Genomic DNA, 23,156 nt, shown 5'->3' with positions numbered 1-23,156 from the left:
CAATATGGTAATAACCTGACTATCCGAGGAACGCTGCCGATCGCTGGTGATCTTCCCTTACGTCTGATTTGGTAATTTTTTTGTCATTTTTTTTCGAGCCACACTCTTTGTGCTCTTGCATATTGCACTGGTTATTTTTTTATTCCATCCGAACTAAACTCCAAACTTAAAGAAAGGAGTGGCAAAGCGTAGGACCTTTGTGAAGTGCTCGAATTCGTGATTTAAATGCTATACCACAAAAGTCCCTTCGCATCATTTACATCATTTACCGTTTACCAGTTCTTAACCAATTTGAACCGATTTACAAATCACTCAAATTATTTCCCAAAATTTATTAGAAGTAAAATAATTGAATTTCGGGTAAAAATTAGTTCTCGGATATGAACCGGTCATTATCGCTTCATAACTAATGAGAATTGTTTCAGGCTTGTCATAAATTCTGAGACCTTTCTAATAAGTCCAAATATGATTCAATTTGGTTGATAAGTACACTCTCTAGAGCCTTTTTAACCTTTGACTTTAAAAAAACCACTAGGAATGATTCAATGGTATTTTCGTTTAAGGACGAATTATCTGCCTGGGCAATCTTTAAAACATATTTAAAAATGAAAAAGAAAATCGCACGGTGCGTTTTCAAGATACCCCAAAAAACATGGTTTTGGAGGGGTACGGGAGCGTTGGGATAATGAAGGACATGTTATTGGACTTTGTTGCGATTTATGGGCAGACCCTTGAAAATCTCAAGCCTTTATCTCTATATGATCCTTTTTAAGGCAAACTATAACACGCCACTGTCTAATTTTGCCCGGTCTCGCCTATTTTCTTGATCCGCCTTTCGATAGCGGACATAATTTGAAGATTCTTAGTTGTTATGCATTTTATAGATGATCTTCAAAAAATACCAAAAGTATTTTTTTTATTAAAAGATTACTAAATATAATTTTTCAATAATTATTGTAAGAAATCTATTTTTGCCTTAAAATTCTGTTTCTAACTCGTCAGTTAAATCAGCATTTGTCGTAACTTCCTTTTGACAACTTTTCAGGAGACGAAATTTTCAGTTCAGCATGCGATACTTTTGAGTCAAAATAATAAAAGTGGCGCTAATAAACTGTAAGTTAACTTTAGAAAATCTTTATAAAATGATTTAAAAGCTGAGATATTGAGATATATGTTAGAAGAAACACAATAATATTTTATCGTAACTTCCATCGTTTATAAAGCCGTAACTTCTAATGTATGGAGATCTTGGAAGTTACGACAATTTTCAAAAACACATTAATCAATTTTAATGACTCTAGTGATAATGAGTGCCTTTATTTCACTAAATTAGTCAATTAAACTGTAGTCCCTGTCTCTAAAAGCTTTTATTTTATAAATTTTATTTAATAAATTTTGTGCGCCGCATCGCTTGTTTTGTTTTGAAATAATGACAGATGGACAAGGATTTTTCCTCACTTTTTTCTCACAAATATCGAATTAAAATGATTTAATGTTGCATTATTCGCACTGTCTTTGGATATATGAAAGAGTTTGTGAACGTTTTAATGAGAAATATTAAATTTTGCTGCAAATTACGAGACACGCAAGTGAGCTAAAAAAGTTACGGCAAATGCTGATTAGAGCAAATTTTGTATGAAAATTTGTCGTAACTTCCCCAAAAATGGAAGTTACGACCAATTCTGATAAATTTTTATTAATTAAGGGCACTTACGATAATTTTTGTTTAAAATAATTTTTAATGAGCCTATAAATGTTTCTTTTTCTCAAGTGAGTTTAATAAACAAAATTACGCCGATTCTAAATATGTGTATATCCCAAAATCGCAAAAATGAAGTTACGACAAATGCTGATTTAACTGACGAACTATGTCTAGGAAAAGAAAATATTTAAATAAGTTTTCTTGAAATTGTTTGGTTCAATTAAATGGTAATTAACAATATTTAAATTTTTTACTGCTCATTTTTTTTACTCGATACGGTAATTAGTTTTTATCACCCTATTATTATTATAACTGAATATACATTAGAACTGAATAAGAGATCCCAAGAAAAAAGTATTTAATGGCTCCGGTACACCATTTAGTTCAGGAAAATTTCATGAAGTAGAAATTCGAATCCCTTTCTTGCTCACATGCTTTGCATATGCCCATCTCATTCTTTCACATTCCAAATTCGATTGAGTTGAATTGAATTTGTTGTGACGTTTAAAAGGAAAAGAAAAGTACGAAAGAACGAGATAGACATATCAAAAGCGTGTGAGAAAGAAAGGTATTCGAATTTCGACTTCATGAAATTTTTCTGATCTAAAAGGTGTGCCGGAGCGATAAGGTTTAATTTCTTAAGAGAAAATTTTTGAAATTTATGCCCTAGACACACTTAGGACTTAAGCCGAGAGACGACTTAGTGGGAAATGATGGAAATAAAGTCTAACAATTATTTCGAATATAATTACGCCAAGCCGTCTCTCGGCTATTCCTCAGGTTTGTCAAGGCCCTTACTTAGTATTAATGGGATCCTCTCATTACAAATTAAGAATTCAAATTGAGTGGGCAAACTCGGAAAGCAATTAATAAGGCAAATTCAGTTTATATAGAAACATTATAATCCCAGATAAACTTGTATGAAAGGCGAGATTTATTTACAGGAAATCTCGAAGCCTTGCAATTTGAATTGCGTACAAATTCGATTTTGAGCTGAATTTTAGAGTTCTCTAAAGTTTTAAATAAGTTCAGAATAAATTTATTTTTTACTGATCAAGGCGATAAAGGAATATTTACTTGTTTGTTTTGCTGTTTTTTTTTAATATTTGTAATTTCAGGAACCATATTTTTTAAAAATATTTATTTTTTTGTGAGGGATACCTCAAATATTAAAGTTTTAGCTTTAGTGGAAATAGAATCCTACCTAAAGGGTATTTAAAATAAATAAATAAAAGTTAGAATACTCACATGAAATAGCTGCTATTAATACTAAAATTGATCGTCCACTGAGTTCCTCAATGATCGACTTAAGTGTAGCGAATCCTCCTGAGTCCACATAAGTCAGTGCTGAAAAGTCCATCACGATGCACTTGATATCGTGTGGAGATTCATCTTTGAGTCCATCCTCGCTCAATTTCACTTTTCTCTCATTGATTCCTGTGAGTTTGTACAGATGCTTCCTGAACTGATCGCGAGACGCAAAGTTTAGTGAGCCGCAGTAGTGGAAGATCTTGACATTGGGCACTTCCACTGTACCCTTGTACTTGGTCACATCGAGGTAAATCTCTGTCCCGGGAACACTGCCAAGGAGACAGACATATGGTTTAAGGCTCTTCAAGAGAAGTGTAAGGATGCTCAAGGCAATGCCCACGATCAGGCCCACATCTATGGCTACGATGACAACAGTGAGAAATGTGGCCATCCAGATGCATCCGTCCAAGTGACTGCACTTCCAGAACTTGAAGAAATCCTTATACTGCTTAAGTAGCGATTTTAGCGATACCAGAATGATACTGGCCAGGACACACTTGGGCAATGGTTCAAAGAATTTTCCCACCCACAGCAGGATGATCACGAGAATACTACAGGACACCACAGAGGCTACCTGAGTTCGTCCCCCGACTGTTTGTTGGATGGCAGAGCGCGAGAGGGAAGCACAGAAGGGAATACACTGAAAGAAGGAACCAAATACGTTGCCAACTCCCTGAAAATAGAACAAAACAGACACTGGTCTCATGACATTGACTAAGAAGCCTCCATAACAAAAATAGATATAATATTCTCGGATGTGATTTAAGTTTAAAAAACTCAAGGTGAAGATTAATATATTGATCGAGTTAGAAATCACTGTGAAGATCACTCTTAAGATTTAAAATTAGATTGATTTTCTTCTAAAAGTGGTATTCATTGGAGATAATTCTATTCCATATTTATCCCAGGCGGTACTGTTAATATTAATGATATGCAAGTATTTTTGAACAAGGACTTCACTTGACTAATTTATGTTGCATGTACAAGGGGTGCTAATACAACATCTTACTTCATATTAATTTGTTAACTTTTTTAAAAGCGTTAAAGGATCAGGCTAGACATATACTGAAAAAAGATAGCAAAGTGTCCAAACTTTGCGGAATGCTCCAATTCACGAGAGAGAACTCTCCGTGGATTATTTTTTCACGTGATCTTCTGGTGATAACTGTTTTACTATCGATTAAATTGATTCATAAGTCATTAAGCATTTTAAAATCGAAAACTAATAAAGAAATGCTCATTTTAAAATGTTTTGAAATGAGTTACTAGCATAGGGACAAATAAAAAAATGTATGTATACGGCATGATCGACGGATATTTTCCCGATTCATTACTCATTTCAAGCCATTTTCAAAATATCCAAATTTAATCAAATCAGTTTAAAAATAGATCCTCAAGAATGGTTAAACTTTTATCTATAAAAATTCAAGATGGCGATTGTTTTAGGTCATAGGCAGGTTTGGACGAAACTTGAACTACTTACAAAAAATATCCAAAAATAAAATATATCATAAGAATTGTTTTCGAAAAAACCAAAAAAAAACATGGTTTTGGAGGGGATGAAAAGGGATTAGGGAAAAAAGAAAAAAAAACGTATAGAGAGAATGGTTTTTTTTATTGGGGGCCACCGAAGACCGGAAGATCATACAGGGCCGTAGCGCTGGGGGGACATTGAGGGGCAATGCCCTACCTTAAAACTTCCAATGCCCTATACCTTAAAAAACCGGAAATTAAGATAATATTCTAAGTAAACTTTTCGTAGTATGATATCGACGACTCAGAATATAAGTCGAACAACTCGATTTTTTACGGAATTTTTTTTAGGGACGGTAGAGGGTATAACGAAGTATCCCAGAAACGAATAAAACGATTTTTGTAAAAAATAGAGTTGTTCGACTTATATTCTGAGTCGTCGAAATGATCTCCTAGTGATAAGAAAAGATACATAGATGTGTTTGCATAATCCCGAATCCTGATATGCATAATTCCAGGACCCCTTATACAATGTCGCTATGGAACAGGTTTTAGGAAATATCTAGCTAGAAAGTTTTCCATATCAGGCCTCAAAATAATCAAAATAGCGTTAGAATTCAATTTTAAAAGAAAGTTTTTGAATCTCCAAAAACAGCATTATCAGTCCATTTTTGAACAAAATTCCCGCCATTTTCTTCGATTAAAAGCCTTAATTAAATTCTAGATTTTAAACATGCGAAAAATATTTCTTTTGTCAGAATTTCCATTCGAAATTTTTGTGGAGTGTTTTCGTCTTTGATAATAAGTTGATATCATCATAAAATGACTTGAAATTTGACAAACAGAAAGTTTGTCGAAATCTTAATGCCCAACGCACAATAACTTTTGTTTGGTAAACACGTTTTTGACATTTCAATGAGAGTGAGTGAGATCTAGATCTAGTCATCTCGCTCATTCTCATGGGAAATTTTGAAAACATGTTTACAAACAAAAGTTACTGTGCATTGGGCATAAGTCTATTTGTCTATTTTGTCTATTTGAAAAACAGTCTATTAGTCCTAACTTAGCCACTCAAAACCAGTCACCAAAGCTCAATTTTCAACGGAATTGTTTAAAAGTATTCTTTTTGAAGGATATTGAAATTGCCATCTCGGTTACAATGGGCGCAATTGGTAATGAATCGAAAATTGATTTATTTTATTTATTTTGTTTAAATATTAGATGAGATCATATATTCTGTCAGTAGAAGAGGTAAAAAGTTTGGAGTGGTATATCTCAGCTCCTGATGAACATAATTGGATGAGTGAACTATTGTTGGAAAGCTTGATTCATTAGCTTTCAGAATCTGGTATATGTAATTGGCTATGGGTAAATCATGGTCATCCAGAACCATTTATGTCGAAGAAGACACTTTTTGTAGCGTCATTTTTGACCATCTACTGCTGGGACCAGGAGTGACCCACAATTCTCGCACTTGGACTGTTCGTTAGAGGAACTCAAAGGGTATAATTTGTAGAAGAACCTTTTTTTTTGGACATCTTACTTTTTTTTATTCATCGACTTTTGCAAGAATTTTAACATTTAACACGCAAGGAAAAAATTACAAAAATCCTAAAAGAGTGGTTTCTGGAGGGGAAGGATAGACGTGGGGATGAAATTGATATGATATTTGGATTCCTTGGATCAACTTATGGGGGAGTACTTAGAACATTCCAAGTCGGTATCTTCATTAGTTTGTCCAGAAAATGAGATAGAAGGATTTCTGTCATTTTTTTCTATGCGTGTAAAATGTTAAAATTCTTGCAAAAGTCGATGAATAAAAAAAAGTGAGATGTCCAAAAAAAAGTTTCTTCTACAAATTATACCCTTTGAGTTCCTCTAACGAACAGTCCAAGTGCGAGAATTGTGGGTCACTCCTGGTCCCAGCAGTAGATGGTCAAAAATGACGCTGCAAAAAGTGTCTTCTTCGACATAAATGGTTCTGGATGACCATGATTTACCCATAGCCAATTACATATACCAGATTCTGAAAGCTAATGAATCAAGCTTTCCAACAATAGTTCACTCATCCAATTATGTTCATCAGGAGCTGAGATATACCACTCCAAACTTTTTACCTCTTCTACTGACAGAATATATGATCTCATCTAATATTATTTTTTCTTCAATTCTAGTTTTTTCGGAATATCGACTAGCTTGTACTGGCTTTTTAATATTCCCCTCTCGCCCTCAAACCCTTCCAAAATCACACTTTCATAGTTTATTTCAAAATACTCTAATCAATTCTCGGATATGTTGTGTAGCTTGTCCCAGATGAACATTTCATCCATAAAAACTGATAATCAGAAAATTCGATATTTTGAATTCCTGAAAGTTAAAATTTAACCACCATAGAGGCTCTATTCGGTTATTATCTTGAATTTACTGCTCGAATTTCATGAAGAGAGCAGTATAATCCCTCGATTTTCTCACCTCCCAATATTTCCACCTTCCAGCCCCGGAAGAACACTTTTTCTGAACAAATCTTCACGTTTAAGACGATTTCTGACTGAGAGATATGTCGTCACGCTTTTTGTTCGTCTGTCCGTCCGGCTGTCGTCAGCTCTAGTGGCCAAACGGTAAGAGATAGAACCTTGAGATGTTCGGGATACTCCGTCATAAGGTGTCTCAAGGATCGTTAACATGCTCCTCATTCCCTCCTACCCCTCCCATTTCCCTCCAAAACCATGTTTTTTGAGATTGTTAGAAAACGTATCGTGTATTTTTTCATTCTTGAATGTGTTTTAAAGATTGCAAAAGCGGACAATCGATCATGTACGAAAATACCGTTGAATCATTCGTAATAACGGTTTTTCAAGGTCAAAGGTTAAAAAGACACTAGAGTGCTAGTTATCAAGCAAATGGGGTCATGTTTGGGGTCGTTGGAAAGGTCTTGGAATTTCCGACAAAACTAAACCGGTTCCAATCGGTTTTGAATTGGTAATGACCCGGTTCATAAGCGATAAAAAAATTTTATCTGAAAATCAATCCTATTACTTTTAAAACTATTTTGGGGGATTTTTTGAGAGATTTATGAATCGGTTCAAATCGGTTGAGAACCGGTAAACGGTAAATGATGCGAAAGTACTTTTGCGGTATAGCATCTTTCAAGATTAACTCTTTCGTCTCTTTTGGGACTCTAAGTACCCAAAGCAGCATATGAATATTCTGTGAAAAATAATGTTTTTTGATTATTCAGAACTGTTAAAAAATCGTATTCTTGTCGATGATTAAAAACTATAAGGATGTCCAAATGTAAGATATTTTTTGTAGGACCACAATTAATTCCTGAGTGCAGATATTTTTGGAAATTCGCATGCAGCATATGCTGCGATCCGGAAAAAGTTAAAGGTCAAAAAGGCTCTAGATTTATCAGGCGAATAAAGTCATGTTTGGGTTTGTTGGTAAGGTCTCAGAATTTCCGATAAAACTGAACTTGTTCCAATCGGTTTGGAACCGGTTCATAACCGATATCTAATTTTTATCCGATAGTAAAGGTATTTTGGGAAGTTTTCTGAGTGATTTATAAATGTGTTGAAATCGGTTATGAACCGACAATGAACCAGTTACAAACCGATAAACATTTTTTGTCTGAAAATCAATTCTTTTACTCACAAATTATTTTGGCGATCTTTTATGTGTTTTATGAATCGGTCTAAATTAGTTGTGAACCGATAAGCGACGAATGATACGAAAGTGGTTTTGAGATATAGCTTCTAAGTCACGAGTTCTAGCTCTTCGCAAAGCCTGGAACGTTTGCCACCCATTTTTTGGTAAAGTCTTGAAATTTTCAACACGGCAGCATTATGGTTTCACTGGGTAAAGTACCCGTAAAAGATTTACCTGTCCCGAATTCACTGTTTAGGTGTTTCCAATTCACTGTCCCGAATTCACTTTTTTATTACCCCGTATATTTGTTATATAATATATTCCAAAATATTCCAAAACGCACACTCAGTAATCAATTATCGTTTTCAGAATTCTTTTTATAATTTACGAAACAATTTAATCGGTAATAAACGGGTATGTATCAAAAGATCGTGCGAAAAATATTTCCTAAAGCTAAGACGCTTTGTCATCTCTTGTCTAATAAAATATCCAAAAGTTTGTAGGAAGTCTTTTAGTTAAAACGATAAGATTCTGCTTGAAAGTATCAAGATACAAAATTTTATGTTAATGCGATGAGAATATTAATAATAATAATAAGTTTTTAAAAGCTTCAAGTAGCCAAAAGTGTTTACTGTATCCTACTTATTTTATTGTTTTCATAGAAAATAATTAATAATGTTAGAAAGTATGTGATTTGCTACTGTGTTCTTGTTCCTAAAAAAGGTTCTGGTTATTTGATTTTCTGAACATTCGAACATTCAAAGCATTAACTGTAAATCTTTTCAGTTAATCATTAAATAGTTTTGTGGATTAAACTTCAATTATCTTCGGCTCTAGTTCTGGTGATGGCCGGACTCGCCGGACTAATGGACGGACAAACAATCAGACCTATATTTCGTTTTTAAGGAAAGATATAGGACAACTTTTTCTAAGAGTCTCTTGCTATAAATTTAATTACAAATATTTATATGTTTTTAGTATAAATAATTAAAATTTGGTTTAATTTTTTAATTAATTTGGCAGCTCTTAAGACTTTTTTAAATCATGAATTATATACTTGAAAGTACTAGGCTCTCTTCTATTACGTATCCTTCTCAATTTAGTTCTCAATATTTAAGTTTCGATTAGAAATAAAAAGAAATCTCTACCCCAGACTACGTGGGAGATCACTTACCATGGCTAGAAGTTCCTGATTGAAGCGGATCTTGTACTGCAACTTCTGCGCAAAGATCAGTGCCATTGACACTGTGACCGTGTATGAGACAATGGCAATGATGAAACTATCCGTAGCTATGCTCCCTACCAGGGAAAACTTGGGTGGTGTTAGCGTGGGAAATCCCAGAGGAATGTTACCGATTGTCTTTACATTCCAGTCTTTGCCCAGGTTCCAGTGAGTGGACACCAGTGTACCCGACACCACGGCGATCAGTTCAATGGGAATTGGTACGATGGTGATTTTGGCCAATCGTGGCTTAATCAGTTCATTGTTGATGAGAAGTACGATGATTGCAACAGCAGAGATGCTGCAAGCCATCCAGTTCACATGAGAGATTCTATTTATCAGTTCGTAAAACGTGAGCACCACGTCGAAGTACCCAGGAATTTGTGGAAGGGACAGTCCCAGAACATCCTTCAGCTGTGATGTAAAGACATGGATGGCACAGCCGGTGGTGAAGCCAGATACCAGGACATCCGACAGCAATGTAGATACAACACCCAGACGAAAGACATAAAACACCAAAAGATAAATCCCCGTCATAAAAGACACAATTGTGGCCACTTCAATGGCAGTGGGCATTCCTGAAGTATCACTATCTACACCAGCAGCTTCTTCTCCTGCATATTTAATCACCAACTTTCCCACCATGATAGACACCACCGCAAAAGTCCCTAGAAAATAAGGAAAAAGGTAGATTAGCAAGATTCTCAAATTTGCCTTCTCTATTTGATATTCACTGAATCGGAAACGCTTAAATAAATAACTATGTATTGAATCCATTTGTATATGTAAATTGCAAGATAAGGAAATTCGCGAACTCTTTATGCTAATTAAAAAATAAATAACTTCTCATTGATCAATTTTTGTTGAATTAAAATTGAAGAAAACCTTCCGAATTCCCCAAATAGTTATTCTGTATTATGAATTTGCACCATAAGTTTTCTTTTTACTCAATTTCTGCAAAGTTTCATGGAGTTACGCGCGAAAAAAAAAACATAATAAAACCTTCATATGATAATGTAATTAATCACAAGTCTTAAATCAATTAAAAAATCATTATAAATATGATTTATAGAATCGATGGAAGCGATTGAAGCGATAAACCGATAATAAACTGTTCCGAAATGGTAGAGATGTAGGTTTACTTTCCGTTTTATTTACCAATTATTCTAAATTCCATTTATTGTTATAGTTAGTAAAGTTAACCACATGATACACTGTAGTCTAAATCAGAACCTGTAGGGGAATTCTGTAATTTTCGTGGCATTGTCACGCGTTCGAACCCAATTTGTCATATGGCATTGCCAGAGCGTTACAGAATTCCCCTCCTGGTCCTAATAGGATTTTTTATTCTAGGTGCATATGACATTGTACTCCGGGGTTAACTTTCCACTCTTGCTTTTGTAAGCTTTTCTTTAATTCTAGAACCAAAGCATGATCTTTAGACCATAAGAACATATAAAGATGATCTAAAAACTATCATTAAGTGCAAGACTTTAAGAAAAGCTTACGAAAAGTAGGGTGTCAAATATAGTAGGGTAACATTATAACATTGTAACAAATATCCCGATTTGAATAACAATAACTGCCAAATTTTAAAGGCTAAATATTCTCGAGGATCAGTCTGAGTTTTTTGGGAACTAAAGCCTCGCCATGTAGCTTAACATAGTTCAGATACTAAGCCCACTAGTTTTCGAAAAATCAGTAAAATTCTTTATTATTTGAAATTTCGATACCTTCAGAAGCTGCATTAGTTTTTCAAACTGAAACCTATGTTAAAAAAATTATCTCTAATTTAGTATCAGTTTTATCAAAATAAATATAATATAATAAAATTAAATTGCCATTTAAACCATTCAATCATTGTACAACTGGAACGATTGGAAAAAAATGGGACATTATAAACACGTGCTTCGCTTTGGTTTTTTTAAATTAAAAATTTGCAAAAGCTCGTAAAATAGCTAATAGAATATCGTTACAGTATAAATTCATTTGTTTTCTTCTTGATTTGTGATAGTTACAAATTGAACTTCTTTCAATATCCACGTACATAATTAAGTACTATACTTGTGATACTTGTTAAAAGTCTCCATAATATTCAAGACAATCCTTGGAATTTGAAAGCATATTTGGTTGAGCCCTTAGAGATCTATCGATACGAAGGTAATTCAACTGGAATATTTAATGAATAATAAAACTGAAAATCAAATAAAAATGTATAGATTGGCTTCGATTTCATTGTGGAAAATTACATAAAATGAGTGAAAAGCCAGATTTGCTTAAAATATACAACTTCGTCTGAAAATAAAACTTCTGCATTTCATTTAAATTAAAATTATTAGTTTAATGCTCAATTAGAAGCTTATTAGTTTTTGGACTATTTGGATATTTTTCTCAGTTTCAATTTGATGTAATTCAATGTACTAATTTTTATTAAAATATAGAAAAAAATTGAATTAACAAGTTTAATATATAGGGTAAAGTGGTACAAGTTGGACAATCAATGGTACAATTTGAACAGGGCTTTTTGTCTTGATAAATTTATTACTTCATTTTTAGTATATTTTTAATGCTTTAGTTTTATAATTTGGTTCTTTGTGCTTAAAAACAAATTTTGTACTGTATTTATCAAGAAAAAAGCCATGTCCAACTTGTACCGGAGAATTGTCCAATATTGTAACACTAATTTCAAATTATATCACTTTACCCTATTTATTTTTGAAAAACACAGAACCGTTAAACGGAAAATAAATTGTTTCACTTGAGAGTAATTAGTTAGTAATTAGTGGTAAGTAATTAGTAGTTCAGTTCCGAGTTTGCCTTAAAAAATAACTCTTAGAGAGCACAGGATTGCACTATTACTGATGGCCTGATAATTAATACATCCTCGCATAAAACTTCAATTTTTATCACTAAATCAGAGGTGTGCAAGAAACCGTTGAAACCGAATTAACGTCAAATGAAACATGTACGTCAATGGTCAAAACGCTACTATAACAAACTTATTTTGACGTTAATTCGGTTTCAACGGTTTCTTGCACACCTCTGCACTAAATGATTCCAATGAACTACAAAATTGAGAATATTTGGTCATTGGATGTACTAAATATGATAGGACAAAAATTGAAGATCTCTGTGAGAAGGCTATAAGTATGGGCTGGCTATTAGTAGAGCAAACCTTTCAGGCTTCACACATGCTCTGGACTTCAAACACTTCATATTTTCCACATATTCCTTTAACCCTCTAACGTCTGTTTCTTTAATATGCAAAAAAGTAGTGTCATAATTTTTTCTAGACTAATTATGGTTCAATGATCTCAAAAATACCATCCGTTCTTCATTATCTCTTTTTAGGCACAAAATACGAAAATATAAAAAAAAAATTGAAACTCTTTTATAAATTTTCTTCAATATTTTTGATAATTTTTTTTATATTATGTTTCTGAATGAAACAGTGAATAATTCTATGGATTTAGAAGAAGTAAAAAAGAATTTCATCAGTCCAAAAGCAAGCGTTTAAGTAGCACTTTTTGTAAAACGATCTAGTTACCTCACTTTACTATATTTGAGTAAAAAATAAATTTATTTTAGTCAGATGACTTTAAACCGGTATTTTTCTTGAATTTGGAAATTAGATTTTTCTGAAAAAAAATTTACACTTTTTCTCTGTCTTCTCACACAAAACTGAGGATATCAACTGAACGAAGAGTCAAAATTAGTTCAAACCTTCAGAGGATTTCAGTAAAACCATGACCGAGGATACTTTTTTAAGGCAATAGGCAATTTTAAGTCAATAAAACCATTATTGTCGCAGAAACTGCGATTTTTGTATTGCTACTCTGGAGTAACTCCGACATGTTGGAGGGTTAATGAATTAGATCTAATTTTTTTGGGAATTATGTGACTTAAGACTATATTGCCATAAGGTCATATTAATTAAAAGAATATGGGTAAAATATGAAGTGTTCGAAGGCAGAAAGGGATGGCAAAAAGTTTCAAGATTTGCGAAGTGCTCGAACTTGAGACTTAGGCTGCTATTCTGCCATCTTTATAATTTTGTAAGATTTTGCGGAATTTGGAATTCTTGTTAGAGTCAATCCAAGGTTGAGCAATTCTGCCGCCAAGAAATTTTATAGCACAAATCAAACAAAATATAAAAAGTTTGAAGCATTAAAAAAAAGCATTAAAATATCTTTAAAGGTAATTATATTCAATTCAACCTTGACAAAACTTTCACTTGACAAAACTTAAAAGGACCTCTAAACTTTCTTTGGATCGTACAAGAAAATATGTGGAATTGTCAAATAATTTTTGGATGAATTGAAAAATTCTTGGATGTTGAATATGGTAATTTGAAAATTGTGTTGGAGGCTTTATAACAAGGTCTAAAATATTTGGAGAGTACGAATATTTTAGAACTTTATATTTTTTCTGTGAGAATACCAAATTTCTTGTATCTTGCTGAGTTACAAAATTATAAAGATGGCAGAATAGCAGCCTTAGATGCTATACCTCAAAAGGACTATCGCATTATTTACTGCTTACCAATGTACAACCGATTTAAACCGATTCATATATCACTCAAAACTTTACCCAAAATACATTAGGAGTATTTTATTATTTTATTAAAAATTTGTTGTGGGTTATGAACCGGCTCATTACCTAATCAGAACCGATTGGCATCGGTAGGCTTATCAGGAATTCCAAGACCTTTCAAACGAGCTCAAAAAATATACCATTCGGTTGAGAAGTACGCTCTCAAGATCCTTTTTAACGTTTAACCTTGAAAAACCGTTATTAGAAATGAATCAACGGTATTTTCGTATATGGACGAATATCCGCCTAGGCAATCTCTGATACACAATTCAATTTGTACCCCTGCTTTTCGTAAGCTTTTCTTTAATTCTAGTACTTAAAGATCGTCTTCAGATCAGCCTTAAGTGCTAAAATTAAAGAAAAACTTACGAAAAGAAGGGGTGCAAAGTCACCGGCATCTACACTGCAGTATTGATCCGAAATCGGTGTAAATATTATGCTCTTAAGGTGTATTGGGGGTTAAAGTTACCCTTTTTCATGTTAATTTTACCCTTAAAAAGGTGTAAAATTAACATTAAAAAATGTTGATATATTTTTACACCTAAAAAGTGTTAAATTTATGAAGAAAAAAAGTTAATCGCACCCCCGTTTTTTTTGTGTACGATATTTTTCCGATCGTAAGGTATGTACAGGTATATTAACGAAATATTCCTTAATATTATCTAAAACATATTAAAAAAAATATTGAAAAAGCTTGGGCCTAGTTTAAAGAAATCCTACAAAAAAGTAGTCTTGGTCTTGGGATTGAAGGAGTAGGTGAGGGGAGAAAGAGAAATGTCTTAAGATAGTGTTGATTTAATGAGGAGTGATTGAAGAGCGGAAGTCAATCAGAGCTCAAACTTTAAATTAATGATACGGTTTATAATTAGCTCTGTCTTTGAGTTCGAACAGTAGAATGTTTTAAAAATTTTAAAAGTATATAAGTAAATAATTAAAGTTTTAGCTAAATTTGAGTCCAGGCAATATAGTCTCCTCTTGAAGAAAACAAATCACTAAATGCGTTTATAAAGTATTTTATATCTCATTCACACGTCACTCTTTTGTTAGCAAATAAAATTTTCTTCTTACAAACCTTTTACGCAGTATACAATTAAAAATGCTAAAAACGAGTAAATTATTGCAATAGTGTCCCAAAAAAAAAATTATTGCGGGATCATTAAAAAATCTCATGTTATTGAATGTATTAAAGAATGATCATAACATATTTTTTAACACTCTTTCCATTACTCAATACACCACGGACTAATTGAAAGATAAAGCAATTCGAAACGCAAACCGCAGCGGAAAAAAATCATTAGAAAATTAATTATTGACTTACTAAGCTTATAAACATTAAACCCACGTGCTTTTTCGCATCTTTAATATCTTTTGAATAATGTACTGAAACGTTTTGCGATATAAATTGCGATTAAAGCGTCGTTTTGGTAAATATATATAATACCAAAAAAAAAATTCCGGAGATAATGTATTTTTTTTAAATAATGTCTCTTTTATGACCTTTTCAAATGATCTTTCGTAAGATTAGGAATGATCTTTTTACAGTGTCCTCTGTAATGCTATAATCCATTTGTTTTTGATTAAATTGTGATAAATTTACATTAAGACCGCAGATAATTCCTTCCTGAACTTTCATCAGCTACGCTAAATCCGCTGAAAACCCGTTGATCACGTGGATCATCCAAGTTTCGAGTCAAATGATCGTGATCATCAACAAGTTTTTACCCTTTTCGCATGCTGTGGGAATTTTATTTTATTTTTATTTTGGTGCTAAATCCATCAAAGAAGGATTCAAACTCCCCAGCTAAAGCAAAACTTAATGTCCAGAGAGACGAAACATCTCTCAAATCACCGGAATTGCCGGGGAACTTGCCTCAAGAGTGGCTATTGACAAAGGTTAGTGTCAAGCACGTGACTGGTTTGTTGGCTTTTTTATGTATGGGATTCTCTTCGCAGGTTTCATTGATCGTTTGAATAATTAATTGCCTTTCGGTCAATATACATTATTTCTCCATGGTTGCTCACCTTGCTGATGGCACAAAACAGACACACACGTATATGTTAAAATTGGCGGACAAAAGTGACTCGATCATTTCTTTTTTAGCTGTGATTTTCTTTGATCTCTCCCTCTCCCCATTTTCCCGCCGATCAATTTATGATGCAGTCGTCGTGAGACAAATTAACTGTTTGTTTCTCTTTTTTCTTTCCTCGTCCACTGGACATTTTATATGCAGAAAAAAAATTGCGCTGAGATAAACTGAAAAAATACAGTTTAATCATTGTTTACGCGATATTAGGGATACTAAAATATAAAATATGAGAAGTAAAAACTTTAAGAACGATCAGGATCAGGAACATTTTTAGTCAATTAGCGATAAAATAGTCTAACTCTTTCGCGTCATTAGGGTCATATATGACCCGGGGAAAAAACAATTTTTTTGACTATTTACATTAATTGAAATCTATCGATTTGTGCACGACATCATAATAGAAGGATGTAAGATTTTTGGCTAATTTTCTCAAAACTCCAGATATTCAGGAAAAGAAAATATTTGAGATCAAAAATCACTAATTTCGAACTTTGTGAAATGACTTTTCTTTTTCAAATTTTTTATATTAATTTATTTTTTTCAGCAAAAAGTTCTTTAGAAACACAAAATAGAATATCCAAAGATTGTATATTGCATATTTTGATATAATAAACTACTCTCAATTTTCCAGAAAAGCGTGTAGAATTTCCCGGGTCATATATGACCCTATTGTCGGCAAAGGTAACAGTATTTTCGTCCCAAACCTATAGCGAAATGCAGTTGGGACATTGTTTTTCTTTGTGAAATGCAGGTGGGGCATCTTGCTCCTGGACATTTCATCTTATATCTGATGAATTATAACATATTTTTCAATATTTTAGAATATTCTTCAAGCGTCTCATATTGTGCAATTGTATTGTGTGTGAATAAATATGTGGATAAGTTTATTTTTGCCAAATACCACTCAAAATAGTGTGACAGTGACTGTTCAAGGGATTACCAGGAAGATTCCTTGAACACCAGGAGTACAGTGTTCATCAAGACAATCCAGTTTGCCATGGTTTTGGCCAAATTAATAATTTCAAGCAAAAAAAACTCTTAAAAAGCCCATGATATAGATTTTGAAAATGGTATGTACACTTCCCTTGAGGACAATAGGGTCATATATGACCCGGGGTTTTTCCGAGTTTTCACGCAATGGAATTTTTTTTTCCTCTCTGAACTATTATATTTGATCATAAAGCATTAGGAAAAACTCAATTTTACATGAATTCATCTGCTGAATAAAAGTGTGACGCGAAAGAGCTAAACAGAGGTCTTTCCTAGTATATAATTATCCTTAGGGCCCAAATAAACTCAGGATGATCTCCAAGAATACGTAGCCTTTAAATTTTTGCAGTAATGGATTAGGTAAAAAAAATTACGCAAAGGACCCTTAATCAACGATTCGAAGCCCTTAGTGTATGACACTTTGGGATAAATCTTTACTGCCAAGTTTTATGGTCTAATTCGAGGATCAGCTTACAGGAGGTCCCGGCATTATGCATATCGGGATTACACATAAACGGAATTATGGGATTATGCAAACACATCTATGTATCTTTGTCTATCACTAGGAGCTCATTTGTGAGATAATTTTTGATGTAACCCTAAATGTATGCAAGTTTTTCGAGGCGGTATATTTGAAATGTGTAACTTGTGAACCGTAAGCGCTGAAAATAGCCCAAGGAATTACCGCCAACAATATTTTGCATATTTAACGGCGTTTCCGTAACTTATTCAAAAGAAGTTTCCTGAAAGTATGCAAAATTTCTGTATGCATAAAGCCATTTCCCGCACTTTTTCTCGGTCCCGAAAATATGCATATCCCGGGACCCCTGTATTTGAGCCCTTTTAATTAAACTAATCATTTTTTGCCGGGCACTCAATGGGTCAAGTGTTAGAGCACTCGATCAGTGATGCAAGTGTCCCGGGTTCGAATCCCCTTTAGGTCACCAGGATTTTTCTGGAGTTAAAGGTGTTCGAATTGCATCCAGTGAGCTTCACTGCACTTGATTCCACCGGGCATGGGACTGACAACCCCATCCCTGTATAAGAAAAAATAATAATGGATGTCCCGAACTCCCCTTGTGGGAAGGCCTAAGTTCCTCTATGGAACGTTGTGCCACCATTATTTTTATTATTATTACACTGAGAAAAAACCGGGGGTGCGATTAACTTTTTTCTTCATAAATTTAACACTTTTTAGGTGCAAAAATATATAAACATTTTGTATGTTAATTTTACATATTTTTAATGGTAAAATTAACATGAAAAAGGGTAACTTTAACCCCTATTACACCTAAAAGACATAATATTAACACCGATGATTTCGGATCAATACTGCACTTAACTTTTTCGGATTTCTCTCAGTGTATAAACATCTGCCACGAAATGAACAAGAAAACCTATTTATTTAGCACTGATACCCCACAGACAAAAAAGTTTTTTCCTGTTGTTTTAACAGAAACTCTGAGATTTAAAGCACTTTTTTCACTATAAGACAAACCTTATTTGGAAGTTTAAGCTACGGATATTTAAGAATAGTGTCGGATGCAATGTGATACGCTCAGTCAGCAAAAGGATAAGAGGGGCCCCCGGGATACCAAGAACAAAATTCGAAAAGGAGAGGAGCTACATCTTGTTTTCAGGTGCTCATCATTCAGGACTGATAAAGGAACTCTATGTAGTCTTAAGGGTGTAGTCAGGATTTTAGTAAGAGGGAACAGAATTGGAGATTCATACCCGAAAGAAATTGTTTTTCGAACGCAAATAACAAAAGTTTTCTCGAAAATTCGTATAAAAGAACAATTTTTATGAATTTGATCTTTTTCAGAAATCAATAAAATCCTTATTAGGACCTTTTGGAAAAAGAAATCCACTTAGGAACTGTTCTTCGAGAAAATTCTATTTTTATTCCATATCTGCGCCGATTTCGATGGATTAAGGGGTATAAAAACGTTTTCATAGATCTGACGTGGTTTTTGATTATACGAAATTACATTTTAAGCTTGAGAATAATGTTCCAAAACGATGTTCTTAAACCAAAAAGGCTTTTAGACTTTATAGTTATACTATAAAAATCTCATAAATCTTATTTTAATGTTATATTAGTGATTTAAAGTGATTCAAAGAGCTCATTAACAGTTTTCACTAGTTTCACATAAACAACTATTAGCTTTTGTTTTTTTAAGAGGTTAGAACACCTAGAATTAGCGCTTTTGTAAATTTTTTGTGACTTTGCCGCTCAATAAGAAAATTTCAAACTTCGTAAGTCTTGAAAAACACAAAAAATATTTTTATTTCAATTTTAAATACAAAAATTGTTTAAAATTGGTTTTCAATTTATGTGTGATTCTTACATAATCATACCTAGAGTCAAAGGAAGACCTCTTCGACAGAGAACCCCTATTGACACTTTTGTTAAAATGTTGAAATTTATTTAATGCATCTAAAAAAATTAATACAGAGAAATCTGAAAAAGTTAAAATAACAATCCGGAAATGTTAATTTTACCCTGCAGTATTGATCCGAAATCGGTGTAAATATTATGCTTTTTAGGTGTATAGGGCTTAAAGTTACACTTTTTCAAGTTAATTTTACCCTTGAAAATGTGTAAAATTAACATTAAAAAATGTTGATATATTTTTACACCTAAAAAGTGTTAGTAGTTATGAGGAAAAAAAAGTTAATCGCACACCAGTTTTTTTCTCAGTGAAGTATTATAACGTTTTTTCATTAATCTGCATTTTTAAATAAGGATAAGTGTTCGAATTTTGTGTTCCAAATGGTACAGAATAGGGTGTCAATAAGTCCTGACAAGAGTTCTTAAATTGTCAATAGGTGTTCCTTTGACCCTACATATTTTAAATTCAAACGGTTAAAAGTAATTTGTTAGAAGTCGAACAGCTCGGGCTTACATATGTGCAGAGGACAGTTCGTCCTGTTTTGATCTAAATAAATTGAATTTTAATATATTTTGGATAGAACAACATTCCGAGGCAATTCTTGCCTTCCCGTGAAAGCCTCGCTAATTTTTCATACTGACGCTTTCAATAAAAATTCTCAATAAAAATAGCCTATTTATAACGTTCTTGCTTATCACATATCCTGCGATATCAGATGAAAAAACCAGATAGGGGAGAATAGGGCAAATTCAGGAGGCTGAAGCTTTTTTTCTTCAATTCATTGGCTGAACGTTTACGAACTATTTTCAAAATAACTATAAATTTATTATAATTTACTAAAATTTTAAATTTCTGAAAATCATTTATGACTGCAAGTACTGCCCTGCCCTTCACTATTAAATAACATTAATTAAAGTATAAAAAAAAACGTGAAAATTAAAATTTTACATTTATCAGAAATTCCCTACAACAGCACTTCCTATTCAAACAAGAGACCACGTAAACTGTGGTCAAACTGCAAACCTGAAAGGATGCCTCGTTTTCTGGTGACAACCAGATTTCTTGGGAAGTACATACTCTATCAAATTTTAAGATCTCCATGGGAATTTCTTCTACAGGTAATAATTTTGAAATTGTTTATGAAATGCAACACTTGTGGACAGTCTAACTACCTCTTAAGAGCATCATAATCATTGACTTTTGTTTATCTACCTTTTTGCGTCTATAAACAAGCATAATATATATTTAACAACTTGCACTCAAATGATTCATAAAACACGTACCAAAACTGACTGACGTGTTTAAATATTGTGTAAAAATTAAATATATATTTCATAAAATTATTTTTCTGGAGGGATTTTTTTTAAGTTGAAGAGTGTTGAGGAAAAATTTTGTGTACAATGGTGTTAAAATTATGAAAATATTTGATATTAATTGGGCAATTCCAGCTGGTAAAGACTGAAAGAAGGCACACACACGATATGGTAATTTTTAATGAAAACACTGTTTCAACAGAAAAAAGGGGGTATTAAGTACCTCCTCAATTCACTCAACTGATCTATTTAATTGGTTTGTCTTGTGCGCGCTATCTACAGACATTGATCTTCTTCAATTAATATTTAGTTGAATTTTGATTGAATATGATCAAGTTGGATGGTAAGATCACAATTTTGCGTCTTATTTGGTGCACTTTGCAAAGGCGGAAAAGGCAGTTTTAATAAATAAATTGTACTTCAAGGGAGAATTTAATCAGCAAAGCACTTCCTATTTACTAAAAAAGGGAGTTATAATATTTGCGTCATAATAACGTAAGATTGCCCAAAAAGTTACTTCGCCGTATGATGGCGCTGTGAACTAAATTAGTTCAATAAGTCGCGAATTAATTTTACAGGAGAGCTATTTCAAGCTGAGGTTTTTCATGTTGAGTATCGGATTTTTAAGATTGGACACAGGGAAGGTAGGGGGTGTCAAGAAGTACCCAAAAAGCTAGGAAAACGAATTTTGCAAAAAGTCGACTTATATCCTGACAAGCCGATTTGATGTTGGTCTTCAGGATAATCTAGATTTTTATACACAGCTTTAAAGTACGGTTCTTTAAAACGGTTAAACTATACGAATTCATTAATAGACCAATTAAGATAAGTTCTTTAGGTAAAGCTTATGTAATTCTCTGAATAGGGTTTTTTGCTTTAATTCCTGGTTGAAGTTAGACAAAGTAACAAGAATCAGTTATCTCTTAAGCCTAATACTGCTCATTTGTGACTTTCTATTATTATTTCCATTCTTATTGTTATTAGGGGAACCCACGCTACCTTCCGACAACTCAAGCCTCAAACAACTTATGTTTTCAATACGTTTTTAATTAATTTGACCGTTATAATACTATATTTTATTAGCTAGTCCAATACCTCATATTTTCTAGAAAAGAGCCATGAATTAATACTAACCATAGGCCTTTATTTTAAATTAATGAGTTGTTAAAAATGAGTTGTCCGAAGCTTGAGTCGTCCGAAGGTAGCGCACTTTCTCATACATTAGCTTTTGATACACAAATCTTCCAAAAGCAAAATGAAGTAACATACGGAAGTGAAATCAATCACGTTCACAGCCGTCTTAGCACTTTTGATAAACACCAAAATAGTTGACCAAACATCGAACTTTTAAACAAATTTCAGTATTCACAGTCTAGCGTAAAACTTCCCAAGTAACATTTTAGAAAATCATTAATGTGTGTTATTTGAATCCTATATGAATCCTAATAGTAGTCTTGTGACAATCCTCAGTAAGCGTGGATTACGGAAAGTAGAGATATATTATGCCGGTTATTACATGTATTTTGAGTAATAATTACTGTAAGCTTCCTCACTGGCGACTCAAATTGATATATCACAGACACACTCTTCTAAAGGAATTTCTGCGTTGACAAATGACGAACAACACAATCCATGTTGTGATTTCGCAAAATAATGTTTATAATCGCGTGTTTTCTCAACAATATAATAATTGTGAAAATTAGAATAACATGTTTAATCCAATATGTGATTCATATAAAAGATAGTGCCGGGTAGAAATTAGTGAAAACTACCCAAGTAACACAAGGTAAAGTCTACACTCGAATTGTCGCATTTCCATTTGCTAAGTAGTTAGTTATACTGAAACTACCTAAAATTAATGGCATTGCATTAAATTAAGTGCCTATTAAGTGCTTAATAAGTACTCAATGTGACAGCCGAGTAGGTATTTTACTTTGTCTGGAAATTTGGATCTGGAAGACTTACACAAACTTCTAGACTCTAGAGTGTTGGGTTTTATTGAATCTATTAAAACAGCATTGAGTAATACAAAGAATTACAAAGTAAAATATAGTATAACGTAGTAAAAGACAGAAATCCTTCTATCTCATTTTCTGGACAAACTAATGAAGATATCGACTTGGAACGTTCTAAGTACTCCCCCATAAGTTGATCCAAGGAATCCAAATATCATACCAATTTCACCCCCACGTCTATCCTTCCCCTCCAGAAACCACTGTGTTAGGATTTTTGTAATTTTTTCCTTGCGTGTAAAATGTTAAAATTCTTGCAAAAGTCGATGAATAAAAAAAAGTAAGATGTCCAAAAAAAAAGTTTCTTCCACAAATTATACTATTTGAGTTCCTCTAACGATCAGTCCAAGTGCGAGAAAAGTGGGTCACTCCTGGTCCCAGAAGTAGATGGTCAAAAATGACGCTGCAA

General features: G+C 33.1%; 1 protein-coding gene across 6 annotated transcripts in view; it reads right to left on the bottom strand.

Annotated features, from left to right (window-relative positions):
- The window catches only part of LOC129803543 (solute carrier family 26 member 10-like), a 38,934-nt gene that overhangs the window by 3,753 nt on the left and 12,025 nt on the right, over positions 1-23,156 (bottom strand). For all 6 annotated transcript variants that reach the window (XM_055850177.1, XM_055850176.1, XM_055850179.1 and 3 more), the window contains 2 exons: positions 9,309-10,024; positions 2,951-3,686 (listed from right to left, as the gene is read on the bottom strand). In XM_055850177.1, the coding sequence (XP_055706152.1) occupies positions 2,951-3,686; positions 9,309-10,024 (1,452 nt within the window). The remainder of the gene's footprint in view (positions 1-2,950; positions 3,687-9,308; positions 10,025-23,156) is intronic.

Source organism: Phlebotomus papatasi, chromosome 2 (assembly GCF_024763615.1).
Source record: "Phlebotomus papatasi isolate M1 chromosome 2, Ppap_2.1, whole genome shotgun sequence".
Taxonomy (NCBI): Eukaryota; Metazoa; Arthropoda; class Insecta; order Diptera; family Psychodidae; genus Phlebotomus; species Phlebotomus papatasi.
The sequence above is the reverse complement of the archived record's forward strand: the minus strand, read 5'-3'. Positions and strand labels throughout refer to the sequence as shown.